The 26,399-nt window shown below is 41.7% G+C and overlaps 3 protein-coding genes and 1 long non-coding RNA gene across 8 annotated transcripts in view; 3 read left to right on the top strand and 1 right to left on the bottom strand.

Annotated features, from left to right (window-relative positions):
- Positions 1–657, top strand: part of hoxb5a (homeobox B5a) — a 3,722-nt gene extending 3,065 nt beyond the window's left edge. Inside the window, exon 2 of the mRNA XM_037792792.1 lies at positions 1–657. This exon is cut by the window's left edge and continues 738 nt beyond it. The gene's annotated coding sequence lies outside the window, so the exon portion shown is untranslated.
- The window catches only part of LOC119501993, a 31,363-nt gene extending 15,486 nt beyond the window's left edge, over positions 1–15,877 (bottom strand). The window contains exon 1 of one of the 2 annotated variants that reach the window (XR_005209985.1): positions 15,521–15,877. This is a non-coding gene — a long non-coding RNA (uncharacterized LOC119501993). Of the gene's footprint in view, positions 1–1,541; positions 1,865–15,520 lie in introns of those variants that run through there. The other variant, XR_005209986.1, reaches the window with a different exon arrangement.
- hoxb3a (homeobox B3a) overlaps positions 1–26,399 on the top strand; it is a 97,322-nt gene that overhangs the window by 23,582 nt on the left and 47,341 nt on the right. For 2 of the 4 annotated variants that reach the window (XM_037792777.1, XM_037792784.1), the window contains exon 1: positions 13,391–13,532. The exons of 1 other annotated variant lie outside the window; for it this stretch is intronic. The gene's annotated coding sequence lies outside the window, so the exon portion shown is untranslated. Of the gene's footprint in view, positions 1–2,030; positions 2,161–13,390; positions 13,533–26,399 lie in introns of those variants that run through there. One more of the 4 variants, XM_037792778.1, reaches the window with a different exon arrangement.
- hoxb4a (homeobox B4a) lies at positions 13,411–25,419 on the top strand. Its single transcript, XM_037792794.1, has 3 exons — positions 13,411–13,532; positions 20,207–20,688; positions 22,713–25,419. The coding sequence occupies exons 2-3, from the start codon at positions 20,235–20,237 to the stop codon at positions 23,021–23,023; spliced, it is 765 nt and encodes a 254-aa protein (XP_037648722.1). The 5' UTR covers positions 13,411–13,532; positions 20,207–20,234; the 3' UTR covers positions 23,024–25,419.

The following is a 26,399-nucleotide window of genomic DNA, read 5'->3' on the forward strand; positions in this document are numbered from 1 at the left end:
CCTGTTGTTTACTGTCTCAATATCGTTTTATGTGTCAAGTGCGATGTTTTATAATTGACAAAGTGCTTTCTAGAGATGTTAGCATGTGAGCTCTTATTGTAAGTTGTTTACAGACAATAACGTGTGTATATCCGAGTCGAATCTCCCTTCCACCTCTCTCTCTCTCTCTGTCAGTTAGTTACCATTCAAATCGGCTCCTATTTTTATTTAGGAAGCAGGGAATGTGTGTGTATGTGTGTATGTGTGTGTGCGTGTGTGTGTTTGTGTGTGTTTGTCTAAAAACAAACCAGCCCTGCTAACCGCATCCATCCCCTAATGTTGTGTATAGCTCTATTATTCAAAAAAAAGTGTACCTGTATATTATTGTTATTATTATTGTAATTATTGGATACGTGTTTCAGAAAGGATGTACATAGATATATATTGACATTTTTAAATGTGACCAGTTGGCTATTTGTAGTTGCAGTATGTGTGTGTGCGTGAGTGGCTGCGTGCGTGAGTGTGTGGCGTATGTGTGAGTGTGCGCACGTAAGAGAAATGGCTACCGTCCTGTAAGGCCTGTAAGCTTTCTGCCAATGAGCTTTTTGTATTTGTTTGTAACTTGGAGTAAAAAAAAAAAACAACAACAAATAAAGTTCCCCATACTCATCAAAACCAGACAGACTCAACCAGCTGCTCACGTGCCAAACTGCTGCACAAATGGCTTAACTGGGGTTAAAGATCACGCGCATTTTTACGAATTTTTAGAAGTCTTCAGGTTCTGCTTGAGCGGCAGCTGCGAAAACTGGTTTGCACAAATCAATCCGGAATATTTGCGCCATGTTGTGAATTTGTTGTGAAAAAAAAAATGTTTTATGTGCAAATCTCTGTCGCAGGATGACTTCAGCTGTCGGCTGTCAAACTCTTGGGTCGGTGTGTCGTATCATAACGTCTATCTGGCTGACAAATAGCCCGTTATAGAGTAGATTTAGCCTGGTGTGGGTCTGAACTAATTGTCTGACCAATCTGAGTCCAATACTTGCAGACAATTCCCTCTTATACATATTTTTGTCTTTCACATTGTATTGTGTGCATTTCTGAGCCTGGTCTGATGAAAATAGCTTTGTCAGTTTTCAATTCTACCAAATGATTCAATCTGGAAAAACCGAACTGCATCGTGCGTAAAAACGCATCGCACCAAATGTGCGCCTGCAGTCTTGTTTTAAAGGCCGCGTTTTAACCCTGAGCGCCACATTTCCAACACTACAACCTCCTATAGACCTGAGCACCATCACAGGGTCACGCTTACCAATCACTAAACAAGCTGATTAAAACACACATAGGCTACACACCCACAGAGAGAGAACAGACGCGTGCACAGGCCGATTTTCATCTCCACTGACCAAGTCTGACAAGTCAACAAACTACCCGCGGCGGACAAATTGGTCACTTTTCTCTAAACGGCCTCCCTTTTCCGTCCTAACGGAGGCCACTCCCGGCCAAATTAGGTTACCTTCTCCCGGTTTCCAACTGTAAACAAGCAACTGAACTTTTAAACTCACCGACTGATGCTGCTGCAGCTTCCATGCGCATACACGGCTCTATTTCTGGGCAGATGGAGGGGTAGGGGTGGGGGGGACCAGGTCCTGCTCCGAGCCTCATCTGGACACAACCAGCTATCTCCTCTGTGTGTGTGTATGTGTTGAGATATATATATTTTTTAAAGCTAACCTCCTTCTGCTTTGGGCCGAACTATAAAAAAAAAGAAGGTAGCTTTGACATTTACATGTCAAACGGATGACGGTTTTTATCTCCAAGTTGGATCGTAAAGATCAGGCCTGGCCTCAGACTGATACCTCTCACTGGCTCTCCTCTGGTCACGTGGGGTCCATAAAGTTAGTTTTATGGTTTTGGGGAGTTGACAATGTACTATATATTTCACATTCTAGAAAGCAAGTGACGGTTTAACGGCTTCGCGGGGATCCTAAAGGGGTCAGTAAAGTAGAGACAGAGCTGGAGGGAGGGTGGTGTGTGTGTGTGAGAGAAAGAGAGAGAGAGCAGGCCACTACTACCGGCCGCTGCTCCGGCTCCGGTTCACACACCGAACCTCGGCGAGCTCCGAGCTCTGAGCCGCTCTGGAGGCTGGGAAAGCCCGGTGGAGAGACAGAGCCAGGACGCACTGTAAGTAGAGTTTGAAGGCTATCTGTAAGTGGGGGCTATGTGGAGCAGGGTGGGAGGTGGAGAAGGGGGGGGAGAGAGAGAGAGCTGTGTAATTACCATGTCACTCACTCACTCTGTAGAGCTGCTGTATTAACGCGCTCGCTGAGTGCCACAAAGCTCCGGTGTATTTGAGATTGGTTGTTGTTGTGTCTGGTCCGGACCAAGCGACGGTGTTACGGCGTCACAGATGGAATGGTGCTGTGTGTGTGTGTGTGCAACTGCGCGCAGTTGGGTGTACTTTTGTGTATAGCCTCCAATATATGGGGTTTTAGTGCGTGCGTAATGATGGCGCACAGGGGTGCAGGAGACTTGCTCAGTGTGGAGAGGTGGCTGGCAGCGAACCCAGATGGGGATTTACAGTCGTTGCGTAGCCGTATGGGTCTGCAATTTGTACACAATTAAAATGAAAAAGTTGGAGAGGTTGGAATGACGTTAAGACTGCGTAAAGATCAGGTTTTACCACGGGGTTCTCCAATTGGTATATTTGAATGGAGTGTATTAATAATGTGTGTGTGAAAGCCTGATGAACTGACCCCAAAACAGCAGATGTTGTTTATATTGTTTTTTAAAGATGTGGAATTGGTCTGACTGATATGTTCTCTGTCTCTCTCTCTCTCTCTCTCTCTCTCTCTCTCTCCCTCTCTCTCTCTCTCTCTGGATCACAATGAAATATGGCAATCATTTTGTAAACTGATTTCACATTTCTTTCCCGGATGGCTTTTATTGCAGTCAAGTTTTTGTGAGGATGAAACGTTTCATATCACTGTACGTTTGTATTGTCACTTTTACGCACGGCCATTGCGTGCGTAAAAATGGTTTCAATCAAGGATTAAGAGTTGGGAAAAAAAATGCCCGTGTGTGCTAACATTAACCAAGAAGTGAATGGACAAGGACACAAGCGCGCGCACACACACACAGTCTGTAGTGATGTGAGTCCTTGGGTACAAGAAAATCTTTGTCCGCCCCTCCGCCCTTGTGTTTTCCAGGCAGGATGGGTGTGAGTGAAAAAGCGTCGTGGATACAAACATTCCCAAGGCTCGCCATCAGAGTCCTTTCAGGTTATTTTACACATGAGCTTTTGGCCTGTTGTTTGACTCTCAGCGCGCACACACACACACACACTGTATATGTGCTTAACTCAACTCTTTTTTGATGGAGAAAAGCTTGTAAATCAAATCAAACTTTTATCAGACGCTAGGGCTTTCAAATTAACTCCCATACAGATAAAACTTCCATAGAATTATTCCAACATAGGACACACAACACTCAATCTAAACCAACTCTAATACACGACATCGAGATTCAATTTAAGCCATTTTTGCTGAAGGCTTCTAGATCAACTGCTACTGACGTTTTTGGAGGGCATGAAAATCAAAATAATAGTGAAACGTGTAATGCATAAAAATACACAAGAAATCCAAGCAACCATAGAATCAATGAAACAAGCATGAAACCAAAACTCTTAATCGAAAGCACCCAATCACATGTCATTAATCAGGAATTAAACCGCGTGAAGCAAAAAACATCCAAACTTAAATCCTCTCAATGACAGCGACAACAGAACTCTTCATTCTTTTTTTTATCATTTCAATGTGTTTAAACAATATGAATTAATCCAATCTGATTGAACTGCATTAAATATTAATGGAAGTATGTGGCCACGTGACACCGAAACTCTCTATTAAAACAACCTAATGGACTTCTATGCAACAATAATGGTTATAATAACAAAACCATACAACACATATCCGTTTAAAATCAACAGGAATGACTCGATATGCATGTTAACAGGAAAGTATTTGTGCTTCTAATATTGAAGGATATATGAAACAGCATGTTTGTTAATGTGACACCTAATGTATCCGTTGAAATTAACAGTAATACAAACACAAACAATTCCCCATTATTGGTTAATAATAGTCTTATTATAATAATATAATAGTGCAGGCCGTGTTGAAGGTGGAGGTGTCAACAGTACAGTGTCTCACCGTTTCCACACTGACCCTGTACATCTCTATTAGGTCTTCACACTAGTATCCTCTGATGTCTGAAGCGGGACTCGAGCTGTCAAACAAGCCCAGCTACCAGTCACGCGGCGCCATGCTCTCTCCTCGCGCACGCTCGCTTCTTATTGCTTAGATCCATCATGTAAATTGTTTAATGTCTGCTGTCACGGCGGACGCTCATATTTCGGTACATACCGAGCGGAGTTTCAAACTTTTTTGAAAGCGTTCAATCACTGCGGCGTCACCGTTACTCGGTAGATAGTAATCTGCCAATCCCACGGTGGTAGGACTGGAGATGAAACAAAACTACGTCACAATAAGACAATTATTCATATCAAATGAATAGTTATCTGTGTTAAGGCCAACCGCAACATGGCGCCCTGAGGAGAGGTGGATGCGTTGACTTACACAACACAATATTGTTTATAAAATCAGACAGAGTTTATCTATAATTTGGCAGCAAAAAGGATATTTCAGAAAATATAAAATAGTACCCACTAAGTGCTGAGGAAGGCCGTGAAGTGGACCTTAAATTAAGTGCGTTTTTTTCCTCCAAAATGTAGATTTAGTTCCAGGAGGAGTCTATTGTCACAATAAGGGTATTTTATTAACTTTTCCCTAAACGTCTCTTCATGTCTTATATTTTTAATAACTGTAAATCATTATTTATATTAATATTTTTATCCACTTTTTTAACTCTCTCAAATGAAATATTTATTTTTAATTTTCTTCATTTTTTTTCTTTTTTTTTTACAAAGAATTTCCCCGTGTAGTCCTGAGTAACCATGACCTAAAGCTGTCCTTACAGTGTTTACGTAGAGCAGTAGCCTACTTCACGTATGAGTGTATCTCTCCTCGCCACGACCACGCAGTTAATCCGGTGTCCTCTGCACCCCGCTAATAAGAGAGGAGGATTCTGCCCTCGGAAGTCCCTCTCTGCTCTCAAACTCTCATTTATTATGTTCACTTTACGCACGAAGCCGGCCTGCCCCAATGCATTTTCAGTCTGGGGATTCCAGGCGCTGCCCTCCGCCTTCACAATGATTTTTCACCAGCTTCACACGAGTGGTATTCACAGACATGCTCGGGATGCCATCAATTATTTCGAAAAATGAAGAAATGCGTTTTTCTTTGATGTTCTAAGTCTTCTCTGGTAATGTATGGTATAAAAGGTTAATTTCATTACAACAGATGCCACCGCACAACTGACTTTTTCACAATCCGAATTTGTTCTCCTGAAAATAGAAATAGTGACAAAACCTCTACTTCTTTCCAGCTCTCTTATATTAATAGCGAATTGTATTAAAGCTCATATATCCGAATGAGAAAATGTGCCCATAATACGAGTCAGAAGTGATTTCCGCTCCTAAAATTGAACCTTAATTTAAACTAAACCTACGATTAAGTTTTTTTTCCGGGGCTTTCACAGGGGTATTTACTTTTACTTTGTTTTGTATTATTTTACAAAATATTAAAATATATAAAATATTATTATCCTACAGTTTGAGCTCTTGTCTCGTGAACTCTAATTATTACTTTTACATTCTAAAACAAACCAATAATAATAATAATAATAATAATAATAGTTACAGGCCAAAAATAAAAAATAAAAATATTTAATTCCTGCACGAAACTGAGTCCAGCCTGTTTGTTCTTGTTTGTGTGTGTGCTATGCAGCCTCTTTAGCAGCAGGACAAAAATGAATTTTGCATATCCGGTGTGAGATAACGGTTCATACCCCCCACCCATATGCCCATATGTTTGTGTGTGTGTGTGTGTGTGTGTGTGTGCGTGTGTGTGTGTGTGTGTGTGTGTGTGTGTCGGGACCTGGGTCCTTGAGGAAGTTTCAGTTCAGTAAACAGGAAGGCGCAAAAACTCCACATTTCATTTTTCATCAACTTCCTCCTTTTAATGATGATACAGGAACACCCCCCACCAGCACCAACACCAGCAAACCCCCTCTCTCCCACCCACCACAACAACGTCCCGTGGCCTCACACACACACACACACACAGGGATGGGACATGACACGCGTGACACACAAATGCAGTTCCTTTTCTTGTCGGGATAAAAGTGAGAGAGGCTGCTGTGACATGGGGAAGGTGCAGCAGCGGCGGCTCTCTATGGGCTCCTTTGTGTTTCTATGCTGTATGTGTGTGTGTGTGTGTGTGTGTGTGTGTGTGTCATCTGTTTCCCGTTTATGTACACAGGGCAGCTCCAGCCTGCAGAGCCGCTTCTCCCTTTGCCATTATGTGCGTGATGTGTATTATGTGTACGGGCTTGCTGCTCCTTTGAACCTGTCGAGGCTGTCAGAAGGCGCTGAGTTCGGCTTTACAGTCTGTGTGTTGGTGATGATGAGTGGGGTGAGTAACTAATGCGGCTGACCTTCTTCTCTTTTTTCTTTCGCTGCGTTGCGAAGGTGTGTGTTTGTCTGTGTGTGAGTGAGAGAGTTGTGTGGGAGTGAGTGGGGTGTGTTTTGTTGGGTTTATTGGCAGGGCATGAGAGAGCTGAGAGAGAGAGAGAGAGAGAGAGAGAGAGAGAGAGAGAGAATGACCCTGGCATGGGAAGGTCCTGTGTGTGTGTTTTCACCCAAACCTACTGGCCTGTAACACTTGCACTGCTTTTTTTTTTTTTTGCTCAGCCTCAATCTGACAATTTAAGGCGATTTCGTTCAATTTCAGCTATTTGCTGCGTATTTAGAAGCCAATTGGAGCTATATTGTGAAGCCAAGTCCATTTAAAAAAGCAGATAACCTATTCCCTGTCCTCTGTAATCACACACACACGCGTCTGCCTCTGAACTATTTCCCTCCTTTTTTTTTTTTTTTCCCCCGTCGCAGCATCTCGTGTGATTGCTTTACGTTTAAATCGACATTTGCGAGGCTCTTAATGTCTTCTGCATACTGATAGGGGTGAACCGCGCGGCCACGCCTCATGAATAATGCACGAGCAAGGAGTCACCGCGAGGTCAGCAGACAGGCTCGAGCCACGCAAGGCAACGAGGAGAACGAGGGCGCGCAGGCGCAGTGGGAGTGAAAATGGCACACCAATAACCCCCCCATGAGAGTGTGTGTTTGTGCGTTCACTGCAACGACAGAGGGGAAAGGGATGCACAACTGGCTGATTGTATTTGTCTGTCAGTGTTGCCCGTTTCCGGGTCAGAAAGGGAGGGATGTTTACCATAGACAAACTAAACTTCCACTATTTAAATGAGGCTGGCAAATGGTAAATACACAGCGGTAACCCAACAGAGCCAACCACCAAACATCATGGCACTATAAGCGCAAGATTCATTATAATGCAACATGCAATAATGTCATCATGGATAAAAAAAAAAACATATAAGATGTAATTTGTCCACAGAAACACATCTCTTGCGTTGGAAACATACAAAACAGGATAAATATGAAAGGGAACATAGTTTTCCAAAATTGTACATAATAGTTGGCCTCCAAGTATCAAACCTTCATTCTGAGCTCAATTCCATGCAAAACTCTAGTTTTCATCACTAAACTTGCTTTATCTGTCTTTCTCCCACGAAACCACTCAGAAACGCATTTCTCCTCAAGAAACACTCAAAAGTGGATTCGTATGAAAAATATGTAATTTCTTCACAGAAACACATCTCTTGCATTGAAAACATACAAAACAGGATGAATATAAAAGGGAACATAGTTTTCCAAAAATAGGCTATACCACATCTTTTAGTTAAAGAGGGATGGCACACACTAAACTGCACCCACAGTCTTATAAAGACGTTGGAAGCTTGATATTAATCCTTGATTGTTGCTTTTTTAAAAGTGTTTGCAGTCAATAAAATCCTCTTATCAGTGGTGCTTTGTGAGACTGGGAATACAGTCACAAAAGCTTTTGTTTGACTTGGCAATGGGTTATGACAAGCCGGTAACATTGCAAATATTTAAAGTGAGCCAGAGTCATGGGTGGGTAGCTTATTGTGTTTATTTAGCAGGTTATGCCAGTGTACGCCTGGGTAACTCACTCCAACGGACTAAAGCTGGATGTTGTTTTAGGACTGATGAAAAGAATGTTAGAAGTTATTCAGATGTGCTTTCTCCTCGGGCGTTTGGGACCGATAAGGATGTAGAGATATATAAATGTGGTCTTATTAAAATAATGTGAAAAATGAAGGATATTATTAACGCAACATGGGCATTAGCAGTGTTGTTGATTTAAATAATAAGATAGCCTATCAAGGCCCTACTACTATTTAAGGTAGGATGGGGGGAAATACCACTATTACTGGCTATTACTACTACTACTATATAATATAAATAATGATAATAATAATAGTATAATATACTACTACTACTACTACTACTACTACTACTACTAATAATAATAATAATAATAATAATAATAATAATAATAATAATACCACGAAGAAGAAAAATAATAGGTCAATAATAAGAATAGCAACATGCATTAGCATTGTTGTCAATTTAAACAACAAGTTAGCCTATCAAGGCCCTACTACTGTTAAAGGTAGGATGGGGGAAATATTACTATTACTACTACTACTAATAATAATAAGAGAATAAGAAGAAGAAGAAGAAGATGAAGAATAGGCCAATAATAAGAATAATATTAAGAATAAAAAGAATAAGGATAACAATATGCCATTAGCATTGTTGTCAATTTAAACAAGTTAGCCTATCAAGGCTGTACTACTGTTAAATGTAGGATGGGAGAAAATATTACTACTACAGGATACTACTACTACTACTACTAGGGTACTACTAATAATAATAAGAATAAGAACAGGCCAATAATAGGAATATGAATAAGAATAAATATAGGAATACAATTAATACGAATAATAAAAATAATAATAATAATGCACTGCTGTAATAGCAGTAGCAGGCTAAGGAGTATATCATAAGGAGTAGATTATAAAGAGACTATAAGGAGTAGATTATAAAGAATGGATTATAAGGATTAAACTATAAGGAGTAGACTATAATGAGTAGATTGAAAGGAACAGATTATAAGGAGTAGACTATAAGGAGTAGATTATAAGGAGTAGATTATAGGCTCCTTTAGCAACAGCAGCAGCATATCAAACTTTTTGCTCTGCTCAACATGCTTTTTACTCGCCACTACGCATTGTAACTGTATTCAGTGTGTTTTCCTCGCCTCTCCGTGCTCGTGCACCAGAGGACTGTATTTTTCCCAGAGAATGATGCAGCTCTCTCGCGCCGCCACCAGAGCCCGCTTCAGACCAGGACAGCGACAACAAACCAGCGCGAGAAGCCCCCGCGCGAGCCCCACTCACTCACTCACTACCTCCTATACCTCCTACCTCCTAACCTCCTAAACTCCCTCCCAGCACGCGCCCCCAGTCCTTTTGAATCGTAACCTGTAACAACCCCCCTCGCTGTTAAAATACACACCTGTCACACCTGTCGCCGTGAGTTGCTGTCTGAGCTGATTAATGGCGAGTTGTTGGTGAGTCTTTAGCTGTGAGTGAGCTATACACAGAGACAGAGAAGAGTTGACGTCTTAAGGAGGCGCTGTCCATTAACGTCTGCCTCTTTTAGGCTGTGCGCAGTCTTTACGCAGCAACAGGCTCAGTCCGAGGCGCAACACTGTGGCTCATTATCAAGCTACAGCAAGTGAGTTGAGAGCTATAGCAAGCTACAGGCTACTGTCTCTCTCTCTCTTACTTCCTCCTGTCCTCCTCCTGCCCGAGGCTAGCAGCCTGGCCTGGATGTCCAAGCTAATAGTCAGCACCACAGCAACAAGGTTCACGGAGTTGAAGGGTCAAAAGTTCACCGTCGTGCGTGAGTTCCGCCCTCCTCTCCTCACTCACTCCACTCCAGACCAATTGCTGTATGTCAAAGGCAAAATGGAGGGAGTAAGAGGTAAAGAGAGAGAGAGGGTACAGATGAGAGGAATGATAGCAGGAGGCAAAGGAGAGGTGAAGGCCTGACCTTCCCTTCCCTTCAGCCGGGAACAAAAGCAGAGCTCCTCCTGCCGCCGCATGTACAGAGGGGGGGAGAGATGAAGGGAGAAGAAAGGCAGGAAAAATGGAGAGGTTGAAGGTGGTGGTGGGAGGGCGGAAGGTATTCGGTGACATGGAGGTGGGGAGGTGGGAGGGGTGGGGGGGGGGGGGGGGGGGTGCAGGTGTTTGGCTACACATTTTGTTCACACCAGCTAACATTTGTATTTCATATGGAGCTGCTTTCTTTTCAAAGATTATTATTATATTTTATGGGCAGAGACCTTACTGAGGTGAAGGAAAAGGTTAACCAAAATGAAATATAGGTGTAATATTATACCTTTATTATGAAATGGACCTTTTACCACAAGCTGCTGAAACTAGGCCTGGTCCAAAACAAAATACAATAAAATAAACTAATAAAAGTTCAAATTAAAGTAAAATAAAACAAAAATAAAAATAAAATCTAAAAATAAAATAAAAGTAATAAAATAAATGTTTTCCCACTTCAAGAGTAATACTTTAACAGTAAGGAGACAGGCTATTATATTAATGAAAAATATATAAAAGCATATTTATTAATAATACATTTTATAGGAAACAATATACCCAGTGCAACGTTATTAGTGGTGTGTGTGTGTGTTTGCATGTGTGTGTGAGAGACAGAGATTAGTGTTTGTAAAGTGGTGGTTTTATGCTTGCAGCTAACAGCAATTTATATATCCCCAAACCATTTTGCAGAGGGAGTCAGAGCTCTTCCTTTCTTCAGCCTTATCAGCAACAATCCTGTCAAACATACACTCTTATCTCGCGCACCATCCACAAAATATTACTCTCCTTATCTGATTTTTCCACTGCAAGATTAATGTGTGGCCCCGTTTACTTTTCCAGTTGAGAAGAATGAGCCTCAAACCATTTTCCCTCTGCTGTCCATCCCTCTGTCTGCTTCCTTCCTTTCTTTCTTTCTGTATTCTGTCTTTCTGGTGATAGATATTGCTATTAGGTTGTAAAGGAAATTGTAAACTGTAGTTTTTTTCACCTTATTATTCTTAAACTCAAGTTTATGTTAACCCAAAGATTCAATATGTTTTGTTGCTATTGCTGTGTACTGTTTTGTAACTGGCATATCTTCATATCTTTTACACAAACTTAGCCAGATGTGGAAAGAACAATCATAAAATAAGTAATCTGAAACACTCAATTTAGGGCTGATTTAAAAAAAACAACTCCTTTTTTTTTGTTTTTTTTAAAACAACGAATAACTGAATTTATTGAGTCTGTTTAATCTGGCAAACTGCTTTAACCTCAAACAACGAGACCAATAATGTGAACTCCGGATCGTTTAATCTCAGCTCCTGTTGAATAGCACCGTTTGGACACATATTGTTGGAGCTATGCTTTATGGTTAAAATAAAGGGAGGTGGGGGGCAGACAGGCAGAGAGAGAGAGAAGGGGAAATTAGTCGGCACAGAGGAGCAAAATGATAATTCAGTAAATAAATAATCCGTTTATTGACGTAAACATGCTGGCCTGGGCTGGCACGGATCCGCCTGGCCCACCGCCCCCCACCACCACACACACACACACACATCGAAAAGGTAATGGGTGAATAACTACGTTACAAATTCCGTCTTTCTCCAAAGGTTCATCCTGAGTTCACCAAAGTAACTCGATTTAGAATGTAGCGCGCGACATGGAGGTTTTAATGCTGTTTGCGCGTGCATGGCACTTCTAAAACGTCACACAAATGAATATCATTTTATTAGTGTTTATCTTTATACATCGAGATACAGTCAAAAAAACAAATAAACTGCAGGCCATTATTCATAAAAACGCATCATGTTAAACGAAATGGGACATAAGAAATAATAAAACATGTGTTTTTGTACAACCGACACGGTGGAGTGATAAAATATAAGGAAAGTAATAGTATAGTGAAATGAGGAGATGTGAATGAGAAGTGTGGACATATGGCTGCAGTTAACTCGATAAAAAGAAAATCCATCGGCGGGCTGCAGAGAGTCGAATAACATCAATATAAATCCACCTGATACCTCCGCGTCTGATCTCCAAGCGCGCACTAAAAGAAGGTTTACACGAGCTAAAGCTGCAATACAACACATTTGTTTCTACCAAAATATTCATGTAAACGACTCTGAAGTGATGGTGCGCCGCTGCTGTGGGTTCACATGTCAGCGTGCGCGCTCGGTGTCATTTATATTTATACAACAAAAGGAAAAAGGAGAAATGATCCTGGGATAAAAGAAAAAAAACAGACCCCCCCCCTCTCCTCCCTCTCCTTCTTTCGACCATTTTTCTTCAAAGTAATGACTCCAACTCAATGTAGCGGGCCTATGACGGAGAGGGAGAGAGAGACGCGTAAAGAACCAAATGACAGAAAGAGGAGAGAAGGGAGTGAGAGAGAGAGAGAGAGAGAGAGAGGTGGAAATGGCTGAAAGAAAGGGTGTGGAAAAGGGAGGGGGTATGAGGAAAGAAGGGAGAGAGAGAAGAGAAAGGAGGGGGGGGGGCTTGGTTGAGCTCGGGGTGAACGGGAGGTCAGCGCGTCTCACCAATATTAAAATGTGTACCGGGGACGCGGAGTGACACGCCTCGCCCGTTAAACAAAGAGTGTGCCAAACTGGCAGATTAATTTGAAAACTTGAGTCCACGCACACACACACAACACTTAATGCCTTAAAGAGCCCACAGTCCTCCACAGCAAGCCCTGCTCGTTCTCTTCTCTCAGCCCCAAACCGCTCGCTGAAATACCGGGAAACACTTGGAAACGGCAGCCGCTGAGGGGGGGGGGGGGATTTCCTTTATCATTTAACGCCAATTTGCTCGGACTTTCTTTTTTTTTTACGCACGGAGAGCTCCGGTGCTGGTGTCTCAACGTTCCGGTGACGTGTTGCCTTCACTGTCGCTGGATTATCACCGTTAAATTGATTCTAAGTATGAAGTATTATTGCGGTTATTTAAACGCGGAGGTCGTGTTTACGCTTTTACCGAAGACAGGAGTGGGTGCGTCTTGGCGCGCGTGCGTGCCAGCGGGGTTGTCCGCGGAAATGACAGCGACTTTTTTTTTTTTTTTTCTTTCTTTTAGGATACAACGAAGAAAATCCGAAGAGGTCAACAAACCTGTGGCGTCGGAAGAGGAGAGAGAGAGGAGGGAAGTGAGGCGTGAATGCTGGATAGGAAGGCTTCTCTGCGTGGCGGAGAGGGGGAAAAAAAGGATTTGTTGGAGATGTAAAGGAGCAGAAGAAGAGGAGGAACAAGTAATAATGATGATAACAAGAACAGGAACAAAAATGGTTGAACTTGATGTGACGACGACGACGCCAGAGAGGAGAACCGCGAGCTACAGAGGAGTGAGTACACAAAAAAAAACGGCTTGTAGAAGAAGAGGGAGCTGCCTCATTTGCATATGGTTGTGTGTGTGTGTGTTCTTGTTCGTATACCGTGTGTGTGTGTGTGTGTGTGTGTGGCAGGTGCTTTGCCCACGCTGGGAGGAAGGGGAGGACCACGTGTTGCCGCAGAACCCCCCTCCTCCTCCTCTTCCTCCTCTTCCTCCTGTTTCCAAAGACACTTATACAACGTATAACGATTTTATCAATTTTATCATATTTTTTTTGATCGTGCACGTCACGCTGGGTATATTTGAACTATATGTGTTTCCTCTCTGCGACCTCCATGTCCTTCACTGCACCTTCACCATCATGCTAGTTAACACTAATTAAGCCACTTGGGGATGTATGACTTCAGGGGGGTAGTAGACATTTTGGCAATAATTGAGGTTTTGCTGTACCTTCCTCTTGTCAACTAGACACTAGCTTTTAATGATATGATAGATAGATAGATAAATAGATAGATAGATAGATAGATAGATAGATGGATGCAGCTTTTTCATTAACCTCCTCAGGCCTACATGCACCCTGCAACCACAGACACACACACACACACAGGCTACCTAGGGTGAAGGCGAGGTCGTGGCCAGTGGAAGGTTAAAGGTCATGGACAACTTTCTCCATCCCATAGTCTTAAACTCAACTTTTGAAACATATTGTTAAGGTTTATTTAATTCAGAATAACAGGCAGCTCCATTGATAGATATTGTTATATTTTCGGTGTCTGTACTTTTGTAAAAAAAAAAAAAAAAAAATGCAAATAAAAAATCCTAAAATAGTATCAAAGAAATTGGATAGTAATGTTCCACATGTGGCATAATATTTATGCTCCAGAAAAACAAGCAAAAACAAAATCCAAAAAGTGATTATTCTCAGCTCGAGCACTGCTGCGGTTTCTATCATGAGTTTGCATCCAGATGTGTGGTTGTTCTTTTCACATGGTGTATCGAGCGTGTGTTGCCAATAGAAAGCGCCAGTGGTTTCCAGCTGTTTATTTCCCTCCGCTGATTGCTAATGCGCTGTTTCTTTTGATTATAAGCTGGCTGTGGAATAAAAGTCTACAGGGAGCGTTTGGTTTCCTTCCCATCGTCTGTGCGCTCTTCCATCAATACTGATGCTAATGCTGCACACACCCGGTCTGTGTTCACCGACCACTTCAAATATGCTACTGGAAGGCTGTGTCTATTTGGCATCGATGGTGAATATGCGGAAGCTTTGAGTGGAGCTATTTTTAATGTAATTTCGTTTGTTGCTTTGAGGAGGACAACGCCTTTAGCTCGCAGTGTTTGGTGGGAATTAGGCCTATACTGTTGCACTCAGAAATAAGTTTGATTATTGGATTTTACTGAACACATGCATTTTTGCAGTTTGGGTTAGTCTGTGTTGCTCTTTATATTCTACCTGACGTGCTGCAGGCTGCTGCATTGTGAAATCCATTTAGTCTTATAGTCAGAGCCGAGCTTCCACACAATAGATATATCATAAAACACCTTTAGATTAATACTTGCCATACGGAGGGTCGGGCCTACTTCATTTCTCGTCCTCTTGTCCGATACTTTGCATGACAATAACCAGGGGAATTTATTTTTCAAAGCACAAAGGAGCAAAAAGAGCATTTCTCTTCTTCTTTGTTGTCCCTAAAGCTTTTTCACCTCGGTAATATTTCAGAACTTTGACAAGTGGGTCGCAGCAGATAATGACGCAGTTTAACCCCTCGATATGTTCATTTTCATTTTGTGGCAGTTAAGGCCCGCCATAGAAATAAAGGGAAAAAGTGGCTTTTTCACGTCAGGTTTTAAGAAATACAATATTGTTTTTTTACGCAGCTGACAAACGTTTATTTTAAATTAAGCTATTTACGCACAGAGTATTTAAGTCTTCCTTTTTTTAAACCTCACTATTAATCATTATAAAAAGAGCCCTATAGCCTACAAACGATAATGGAGTCTTACCTTAACGCTCGTTAAAATTAATCCATTTTAGACCAAAGCTTAATCCCAGTTTGTGTCAGTAGAAGTGGAAGCAGAGAGACAGTTTATTTCAGCAGCTTTGCCAACAACAACTGAGTTTGTTTGTGTGCTTGCTGATGGGACAAACTTGTTAGAAAGGTCGTAAATTGTGAGGGGGACTTAAAAGTTATTTATTCACCCCGGTTCTCTTCCGCTCCCTGAATATTTTATTGCTTTTTATTTCACCCCCCTACCTCCAAATAAACAACAAAAAACCCTTTCAACCTCCTAGCAGTTACTGTTTGGCCTCGTGTTGGTGTTTGAGCTGTAAACGGAATTGACCCGCAATAAAAAGGCACATGTTTAAATCCAGATCCGCTGACCTTTACCACTCCATCTCGATATCATCCTCCTCTCTCTGATATTACATATACATGTTACAGCAGAGATAAATTATATTCTTATTTGTTTACTCTTGGAGCTGACTCTAGTTCACTCTTCTTGCATGTGTGCGTGGTTTGGAAACAGGACAGTCTGGTTATTCAGGAGGGGTGAAGTGGTCCTCAGCTCTCTGACATGTTAGGATTTATCATATTTATAGTATTTAAATAAACTAAACAGCAAAATAAAACAATCTGTATTTTGTTTTTATTCATTTTTAACACACTACTAATTCCATTTAAAGGAAAAGCGAACATCTACATTTGCATTTAGCTGATGATACATGTCTTAATCATATAAATGTGGTCTATTTGGTGTGTTTTTTTCTTCCCGTATCTAAAATCTCTGTGCGGCTCTTCGTTTAGCGCTTTGGACTCTACCTGTATAGTCGGAAACAATGGGCCTCCGTTTAACTGAGTGGCTGCTGCTGACAAACTTGACAGAGAGAAGGGAAGTGCCGCAGTCAGACTCAAACACACCTTGATCGATACCTGAGATGCGCCCGCGGCAAAGGCGGAGGTCAAGGTGACAGAAACACGCCCACACCTGCTCACAAACAAAAAATAGAAGGAAACGAAAACTACACTGGATTCTATAGGAACTACTAAGAGCGAAGAGAAATACTATTTGTAATTATAACTATACTACATAGAAAACAGAAACGATGCAGACTAGAAGTGCAGGCTTGACAGTCTGAAGAGACTCCGTGCTCTTGATGCTCTCGGCTTTTGTTGTCCGCTCTGGTGATGTATGAGCAACTTTTTTGAGGAAACAGAGAACAGCAATATTGCCTGCAGCGAGGAGGGAGTGTCAGTGTCACAAAATCAATGTGGGAGCAGCACAGGAGCAGATGCAATGGAAATATAAAACACGTTTTAGACGTCAAAAATGCACCAGCATTCTGTATCTGTAGAATTTGTATTTCATGTTGCATTAAATTATCTATTTCCACTATCAATGTGAGGTGTTATGCACTAAAAGAAACATGTAAAATTTGAACTAATTTAAGTAAAATCAAAGTTTAATCGTGGTTTATTTCATTTATTTATTTAGAAGAATTATGACAGAGTGCAGGCCCTTGCGTGTATGTATGTGTGTGGGGTGGGGTCAGATTCCTTTTTAATTCAGTTGAATCAGAGTTTTGGAGGACTGACTGCAATTCATTTCCCCCAGTGAAGGGACATTTATTCATTTATTCATTGGTCCATCCATTCTTCAGTCGAATCATTCAGAACCATTTTTGATAGGCCAGTGTTTCCCCGTGCCAAGACATTTATCTTTTCCTTCATTAAATTGTATTCATTCTGTTAGAACGCTCCACGGTTGGACATGCCAAGTTTCTTTTTTTTGTTTTGCTTTTTCTTTACTTGTTCTTTTGGATAATTACAACTGTACTTAATTCTTTTTTTTTTTTGTGGTTATATGCATGGATCGAAAGCCTTAGTAATATTTTGATTTTGGAATAAAACATTCGTTTTAAACGGAGTATTGGGAGACTAAATTGGCCAAGGACAGAATTGATGAAATAAAGACAACAACAAAGATACTTTTCAAAGGCCTGATCTCCCCTCGAAATTCGAGCTTTAAAGGTATTCAAATAATAATGTTTTATACGCCTATTATAAATAATATTTTACAATCCCCGCTGCATAATGCAATTTTCTCTCATTTGTCATTGTAACAGCTTAAAAAATACCAATAAGCAATTAATAATCCAATGCACCTTCTATTAAAATAAGGAGAAAATACCTTATTTTTTATATTCAAGATTCATTTCGCTGCATCATTTTAATAGGACTATAATGCATCTGTTTTCTTTCACAATTTATTCCCTCTCTACAAGAAAAAACAACTGCAGAAACTGTATTATTATTTTTTTTAATCTCCTTGTTTTATTTGCGACTCAGTTAATCGTCGCCCCCTCGACTTGCAGGAAGTGTTACAGCATTATAACTTCATTTCCCAGATCCCCACCAGCAGCGAGGAGGTCAGGGGTCAGGAACAGTACAGACGGATGGAAATATTTCCAGTGTGGCTGTCTGACAGGGAGTTTATGAAAGCAATAAAAGTCTATCGACGGTGTAACCCGGTGCCTCCAGAGAGCCGCTGTCTTCTATATCTACCCTGTAGATCCGGATTTGTGTACAAATCATTAAAACAATCACAAATTCGCTTCTAGGGGAGTATATAGTGGATTTATACACGACGGCAACGATGGATCCGACACATGGAGGAGAGAGAGAGAGGCCTTTGAGCTGCTATTATTGGGTCTTACGGATCGCTGCTTTATATTGGAATGTGTAAGAAGGTTAATAAAATGTGTAATTTTTATTTCCTATCATCATTGACATAAGCCCTTTTATTTATTTATTATCAGGATTAAATTGTTGGTGTATTTAGACGCGTCTGTGCGCCATGTTGTGGGTCTGTTCTCCTCCAGAGTGATGGAAACTCAATCCAAGTTTTCTACTTTTTTTTTTTTTTTGTTCGATCGTGAAAAAAGCGCCTCGCAGTTTTAAAGGCCAATTCCAGGTTGAATTGGACTCTTTTTTATTTATTATTTGTCCTGGTGAAAAATGATGCGGTCGACTTTACTGTTCATCTATAGGAAGGGGGTTGGGTGTGTGTATGTGAGTGTGTGTATGTGAGGGGGGGCGTAAGGTTTCGATTTAGAGACGGTCAATTTTCTCGAAACAAAGGACTTGGATATCTCCATCATCTTGCCTTAGTGTGTGTGTGTGTGTGTGCGCGCACCAGTCCCACTGATAACACCTTCTTTTGATTGGAAAAAAAACATCTATTCTGTTCGCCCGAAGTGTTTTGCAGCACATTTTATGTTTTGGTGTCTTGTTTCTATACATGCCTTTGAACGCATGCAGATTTACGAGGCAGGGGGGTTTACTGTAAAACTTGAATGCTGCAGGAAAAGAGTATGATTATTGTTCTTTATATAAGGCCGTGTGCTGCCTGTGCGTAATGCAGCAAATCACTCTGCGTAATGCAGGTTTAAGTCCTTCTTTTTATGGTGTTTTGTGTCGGTTTTTATAACAGTAAGAGAGTGACAACAGTAGAATACTTTGTAGTGTGTTGGTGTTGAAATGGAGGCAAGCAAAAGCTATGAAAGTCAGCTGTAGTGTGAGCGGGTCACGGTTGGAGAGATGAATTTCATTTAGGAGGAAAGAAAAAAAACAAAGAAGCTGTGTATCTTCTGTTTCAGAGCTCAAGGGCAAAAGCAGCCGCGCAATTTGAACGGGGCATATGGACTTGCCATGCCAGTGATGTTAATATTTATTCATGCAAGGAAGGAAGGCACCCTGGCTGAGGCTGAATTACCATGCAGAGGAGGGGAGAGTTAAATGTTGGGAGTTGTTGTTGCAGGAGTAAGGCGGGTTTTTAAAAGAAGAGGGAACCGGTGCTGGATTCTCTCCTTCCTTAATGCAAAGTTCTGCTGGTGATTTAGAAGGCCGTGTAACCTGAATTAGTTGATGAATTTTCTATCGATCCTAAACAAGCCCAGATTTATCTCTGACAAGGTGGTGCTGCGTGCTGCTGGGTGGCGGAGCAGCAGCACTCTCCCACTCCCCGTTATTAGCGATTTAAAAAAGAAGAGGGAGGAGAAAAAAAAAGAAAAAAGCTTTTGGCAAGCACGTCCCTACACATACACACACACACACACACACACACACAAATATATACACAGAGGCTGGTGCAGGCGCCACTTTAAATCCCCTCCAGCGCTGCTTCTTTTTTCTTCTTTCTTTAATATTTTTTTTGTTGGAGTTGAAGCCAGACGAGTTTTTTTGCATGAAGGGAGGACTTGTCATCTCTACTGTATACTCTGTTGCTCGTGTTGCGCGCGCGCGTTTCAAGCTCGATCGGAATGTGTTTTCATCGCGCGCGTTGTTATTGTTGTGATTCTCTGGCTGCTTAGTGGCGGCATGCGCACCGACATGTGGCAGAGAGATGTGGAGAGAGAGACCGGGTTTCGGGTTTGTAAGACTGTGAATGCCCAACAAACGGAGGCCATATGATGATGCGCGTGCGTGGGGCCGTGTGTATATGCTTAATCCCATTTCCTTATCCGGGGTTCATCCTGGAGGCGCGCGCCATTGGCCGGCTGCGCGTCACGTGGCTTCTTTAACTTTGTTCACTTGACAGAAAAGTAGGAGGGTTCAACGGGAACAAGGAATAAACCGAAGAGTAAAAGGGATGAGATATAAATTGTAGTTATATATTTTCCGACTATAGGTGCAATTCCACAAAAAGACTGACATTAATGGCCATGAGCTCCTATTTGATCAACTCCAACTATGTGGACCCGAAGTTCCCACCGTGCGAGGAATACTCACAGAGCGACTATCTGCCCAGCCACTCTCCGGACTATTACAGCTCCCAGCGGCAGGAGCCCGCCGCCTTTCAGCCGGACTCTCTCTACCACCACCCACACCATCACCCACAGAACCACCACCAGAGAGCCGAGCCGCCGTACACGCCGTGCCAGCTTCCTGGGCAGCCCGCCTCGGTGGTGATGTCCCCTCGGGGTCATGTCGTCCTGCAGACAGACCCGGTCCCGGAGCTGAGCCACCACTCCTCCGACTCGGTGACACCCAGCCCGCCTCCGCCTGCGTTTTGCGGCCAAACGCCCCACAGCCAAAGCACTTCGTCCCCAACGAGCACTCGCAAGGACCCCGTAGTCTACCCGTGGATGAAGAAAGTCCATGTAAACATCGGTAAGTGCTGCATGCAAACTTCTTCCTCTCTCTCTCTCTCCCTCTTCTCTCTCTATCTCTCTCTCTTCCTCGCTGCGCCTTTGTGCCTTCAGTCGCCTGCCTGCCATCCATGCACTCAGCTATAGGTGTCCACCGTCCAAATCTTTTCTGTTAGAAGTAGAAGAGTATAGCCCTTGGGTCAAGATTTACGATCGTCTGTTTGCAAGGGCCAATATAATTACACCCTCCATAAATTTTTATTACACCTTCTCCGCTGAGGTGCCTTTTGAAGTCCGATCTCAGAGCTCGTCTGCCTCCTAATTCCTCTCGCCTTATGACAACTCAGACCGAGCCCATAAGTTAGCTTTTATGCTTTGGTAATTTGATTTTAAGTGGTCGGGTTGTATAAACGGTGTACTTTACTCTGTCGAGCCTTTCCTTCCTCCACTCGCTGTTCCAGGGGAGGAGGGAGGGAAAGTTTTATGGCAGCTGAAATATTCATGTTTATGGAGCCGGCCGTAAAACACTAATGTAAAACCGAATAGCTCCACAGTCTATTATGGCTTCTTCTCTGTATAATGTTCTAATAGACTCGCTGCCTATTATTATTGCGCATTGTGGGAGAACCGGGAGCTGCACGTATCGAGGGGCGACAAAATAAAAAAAATAAAAAAGAAGCCACTTTTGTAAAGTCGCCGTATAATGCGTTCACTCCACCGGGCTGCTCACTCGGTAAGAACACTCTTTGTTTCATTTTTTTTTTTACCATTACGCACAGTTATTTTAGCAGAATGTGTGATGCTGCTCTCCGGTGTGTGTAGCTTTTTGGTATTTGTTTAATCATCACCCACAATCCGCCATTCAGTGCCGTCGTGTAGCTGCTGCACCCCCCAACACCCCCACCCACCACTACCATCACCACCTTTATTCCAGTTTATACAAGGCAGACAATGCTGCCATCCGTGCGCTCTGTCCGTTTGCATAAGATCATTGAAAGAGCTGCTTGTATCGTTGCTGTGTTTTTTTTTTAATTTATTCATATGTTCCGTCAGTCCTGGTCGTGCATGTGTGCGCAAACGTGTCGGAACAGAGCAGTGCGATTTTTCTCAAGCCTCTATAGGAAATGCAGCCCCGATTGCGCTCAAATCACAACATTTGGACACCAGCGTCAGGCTGTCGGTGCTGAGAGGATTCACACCGCCGCAGGGCCTGAAATGACACCTGACAACCATGTGTTCACTGAAAACACACACAAAGCCTCGGCAACAAACTGTATAGTGCAAAAAAATTATCGAGTTTCCGCTGTAACAGATTGCATAAAGCACAGACATGAGATTTGTTGTTGTGGGATAAAAGAGGATTTGCAATCATTAAAGGGTCTGCAGAGGTTACAGCCATTTTGTATTCTGACAGTATATATAGGTCTGACCGAGGTGGCCATGGCTCTGTCTCTCTCTCTCTCTCTCTCTTTCTCTGTCGTTGCATGCTCAAAAAATGACACTTCAGCTTCTCCATGTGGCTTGATGTGTTGTTTTCAGTTTTGCAAGTTACAATAGACTAATACTTGATGTATTTTTAGTGCAAACATTGTAATTAATAACGTCCTTTTCTACTGTAATGTACTGCTGAAAGCCGTGGCTTAATATTATTCTGTATTCTGTATTCTGTATTATTATTATTATTATTATTATTATTATTATTATTATGAGTAGTAGTAGTAGTAATAGTAGAAGTAGAATTGGAGTTATTATTGTAGATATTATTATGGTTTTATTATGTTATTATTCTGTATTATTATTATTATTATTTTTATTTTTTTATTTTTACCATATTATATTATGGAGGTATGATGATATCATATAGTATTTTATACAAAAGTCCTTCAAAATAATATAGTAAATAATGAAAAAGTCATAGTGTTCAGTGCACAGTGCCACAACATTATTGTGGTTGTTGTATTTCCTTTATTATTATTATTTACTTGTATTTATTTGTGAGTGGTCAGTGTTAAATGGTCCTTTTTTTCCCATTGTTTATTCCCACAGTGAATGCAAACTACACAGGCGGTGAGCCGAAGCGCTCGCGGACGGCCTACACGCGCCAGCAGGTCCTGGAGCTCGAGAAGGAGTTCCACTACAACCGCTACCTGACGCGCAGGCGCAGGGTGGAGATCGCGCATACGCTGTGCCTGTCGGAGCGGCAGATCAAGATCTGGTTCCAGAACCGGAGGATGAAATGGAAGAAGGACCACAAGCTGCCCAACACCAAGGTCCGCTCCGGGACCACCGGCAGCAACAACAACAACAACAACATCACAAACTCGCAGGCTCTGAGCGGCTCCCAGCGGCCCCTATAGCCCGGTTCTTTGGCTCTCTAGTCTGATTATTGGCCCTCCCTGGTTCCTAAAACTGAACGCCGAAGCGGCAGCAACGCTTGTACCCCACCGGAGCCTGCACTTTGGACCGGAATAACGCCTTTTACTGTGGAGGGGAGGGAGGGCTCTGTCATTGCCGCCTGTTCGGCCCTGATCTGTGCTGATGTTACACACTATAATATATGACGTGGGAGGGGGGAGGTGGGGGATGTCCCATTCATAAAACAATGAAACGAACAAAAAGTAGGCGAAGAAGAAGGAGACTGAACGAACTGTGAAAACGATGCGGCCGCTTCTTTGCTTTTCATCCCCTTCATCCCTTCTCTCCCTCACTCTGCTTTTTATATTTCTCTCTTTTTATACTCCTCTCTCTCTTCCTCTCTATGACAGAGGAGCACGAGACGGTATAGGCTGAGGATAATATGCCCGCGTGCGTGTGGTTTCTTTTTTTTTTCCACCCGAGACTTTTTTTTTTTTTTTTTTTTGGTGAAGATGGATCCTCGTTTTCATCTTTAATCATGCCAAACTCGGGCCCCATTTGTCATGTTTACTCTGCGGGTACAAAGCAAAGGGGTGAACCATGCACCCTCCCCAAACCACTACTACCCCTCACCCTCACCCTCCCACCACCACCCCACCCCACGCACACACGCACGTGTAATAAATGGATTTCGTCAGGAGCAGTATTCTTACACCCCCGCCACACACACTCCGTCCGTCCGTCCTTATAGTACTCTATAACATCCAATATAACCTCCGGTATGATCCAAAATGACACCAGGCAGTTTTTCTGTCTTGCTGTTCTAATTATTATTATGACTGTTTTCTGTTTTGTTTCATGAACAAAATATAGCTTTTTAAAATTTTAATTATTTTTTTGAATTCAGTGTTGATTGTAAGACTTTAAGCGACTTTATGCTGTTGTTGCTGAGACTGACAAGGAGCGTTTATGTGGTCCGTTGATTGTTCATGTTGTGATGTTGTATACAGGGAAAAAACAGACTGACAGGGTGATCCTGACATAAAGGTAAATTAATAAGGGACGTACCAAACAGGGTTTATAAAGCTGCCTAAACAAAAGGACACTATAATATCCAAAACCAAACTCCTGGTACGAGTAGCTCAAGAACACACTATAAACGCAGCACTATAATACAATGTACTACCTATTACCTCAGTTGTACTTATATATATTTTTTTTATTTCGTTGGTCATATTTTTATTTCCTCTTGCTCGTTCAATGAAGTGACAGCTTTTTCGAGCTTTTTTTTATATTTTTGAAATTTTGTGACGAGTTATTATAATAATTATTATTATTACCTGCAATACAAAAGAAGCGCTATTCATTTCTTGTATGTGGAAATTAAAAAAAAAAAGTTATTTAATTATAAGACAGTCAGAAAGATAAAAAAGCCTTTTATTGCATGTCTGAATGGTGTTGATTTATTTTTCTATTTTCTTCCTCCTTTTCTCCGCACATTAAATGCGCGCACACTTCTTCTTCTCCTCCTCTCTCTGTCTCCTTGTTTTTAGATATTTTATTCTCTAAGTGTTTCTTTTTTTTATTGATGTTATTTTATTTACATTCCAAAGATCAGTATCTATCGTTATTGATGATGATGATAATAACAATGATGGTATTGTTGAACATGTGTTACCTCCTCCGATATGTATGTTGCTCCTTTCTCTGCTTATATGCCTCCTCAGTGTCTACCTTCCTATTATTTGTAAATAGTTCATAGAAATTTAAATAAATGGCTAAAATGTTATTTCTCTATCCTTCTTCTCTTTTATTTCCTCTCTCAAAATTACCACTTCTTCAGATTCTTCTTAAAAAAACCCATAATATTAAATATTGTAAAAGACAAGAGTTATGTCTATGCTTTTAAAATCGTTCAGAAGGAATTAATAATCAGATTTTTAAGATTTTATTTGTCTAAAATATGTAATACCTCCACAGCAGGTCTGAAAAAAAAAAAAAAAACTTCAATTTTTCCTCTTCTGGGCGTTTTAACGGGTGAAAGATGGATTTAAAGCATGTATACACGCTCCTCACATGCACACACAATAAATAATTTCGTTTAATTTCACTGTTGGTTTTTGCCTCCAAACGCACAGAGACCTGTCTGGAGAAATCAGCAGCCTGCGATGATTAATCTGTCCCGGCCATGAGTGATCTTGGTACATTACGTCCTGTAATCTCGTTTTAAATCACAAACCGTCCCTCCGTTTCACTCCCGTTCTCCCGTTAATTTAACGGCTGCTCAGACGCGCTTGCACCGGCCCGACACAGAGAATGCGCTCCTTCCTCCTCCTCCTCTTCCTCCTCCTCCTCCTCCTCCTCCTCCTCCCTCTTCTGATTCTAACAAAAAAAAAAACATTAAATAGTTTCTTGGTCTTTTAATGCTTTAATGAGTGTAATTTTTGCACAGCCGTTTTTTTTCTCTTCCCTATCGGTGTTTTCTGGACCGGTGCAGTGCGCGCATGTGTGTTTTATTTTTTTTATATATTACAAAAAGGGAGCGGGCCGGCGCCATAGCTCAAACCCTGACAACCAAATAGATAATCAACAAGACGAATGGCTTCTTTTGTAAGGCGCGGCTCCCGTATTAATTTTCATTTTCTTTTCTTAGAGCAGGTATCGAAAAATATAGAGCAAGAAGGGGGGAGGACGAGAAAATAGCATTCCTCTCGATGAACTTTAAACAAAAAAAGTGTGCCCCCCAAATTGGTCCGCTCGTATTCCTCGGCCCAGAGAAGATTCCCTATTACTTGTTGGTTGATTTCTCCCTGGGCCTCTTGCCACAGAGACTCCCTCTGCCCATTTATCTGTTTTCTTCCTGTTTATGAAAGGCTGCTCCAGCCCTCCTATCAAACTGTACACCTAGATGTGCTCACACGCACATACACACACACACTGCGCCAAAATGGTAAATCCTTGCTCTCTGTGAAGCTACATTTTCAAACCTTTTTCTGTTTCATTACTGCAAAAATCAATTCCACTGTTTAATTTCTCATTCACTATCTGCTTCAAAGTGCGCGTTTTTCTTCCCAGAATGTGCATCTAGCCATATATATATATATATATATTTATATATATCTTTTGTGTGAGGATGCCCATATATATATATATATAATATGTTATTCTTATATAGTGAAGGCTTTATGGTTTAATACCCCCTCCTCCACACACACAAGATCATATTTGTGACCTGTAATTTTCGCTATACACCAATTGTCCTATATTGGAGCATCCAAACAGACCCCCCCTCCCCAATATTCACACACACATATGTGCCTCCACAATAACCCCTAAAGCCCCTGAGCGCTTGCAGTCCGAGTTGAAATAAATGAATTT

This window comes from Sebastes umbrosus, chromosome 14 (genome assembly GCF_015220745.1).
Source record: "Sebastes umbrosus isolate fSebUmb1 chromosome 14, fSebUmb1.pri, whole genome shotgun sequence".
Classification (NCBI taxonomy): domain Eukaryota; kingdom Metazoa; phylum Chordata; class Actinopteri; order Perciformes; family Sebastidae; genus Sebastes; species Sebastes umbrosus.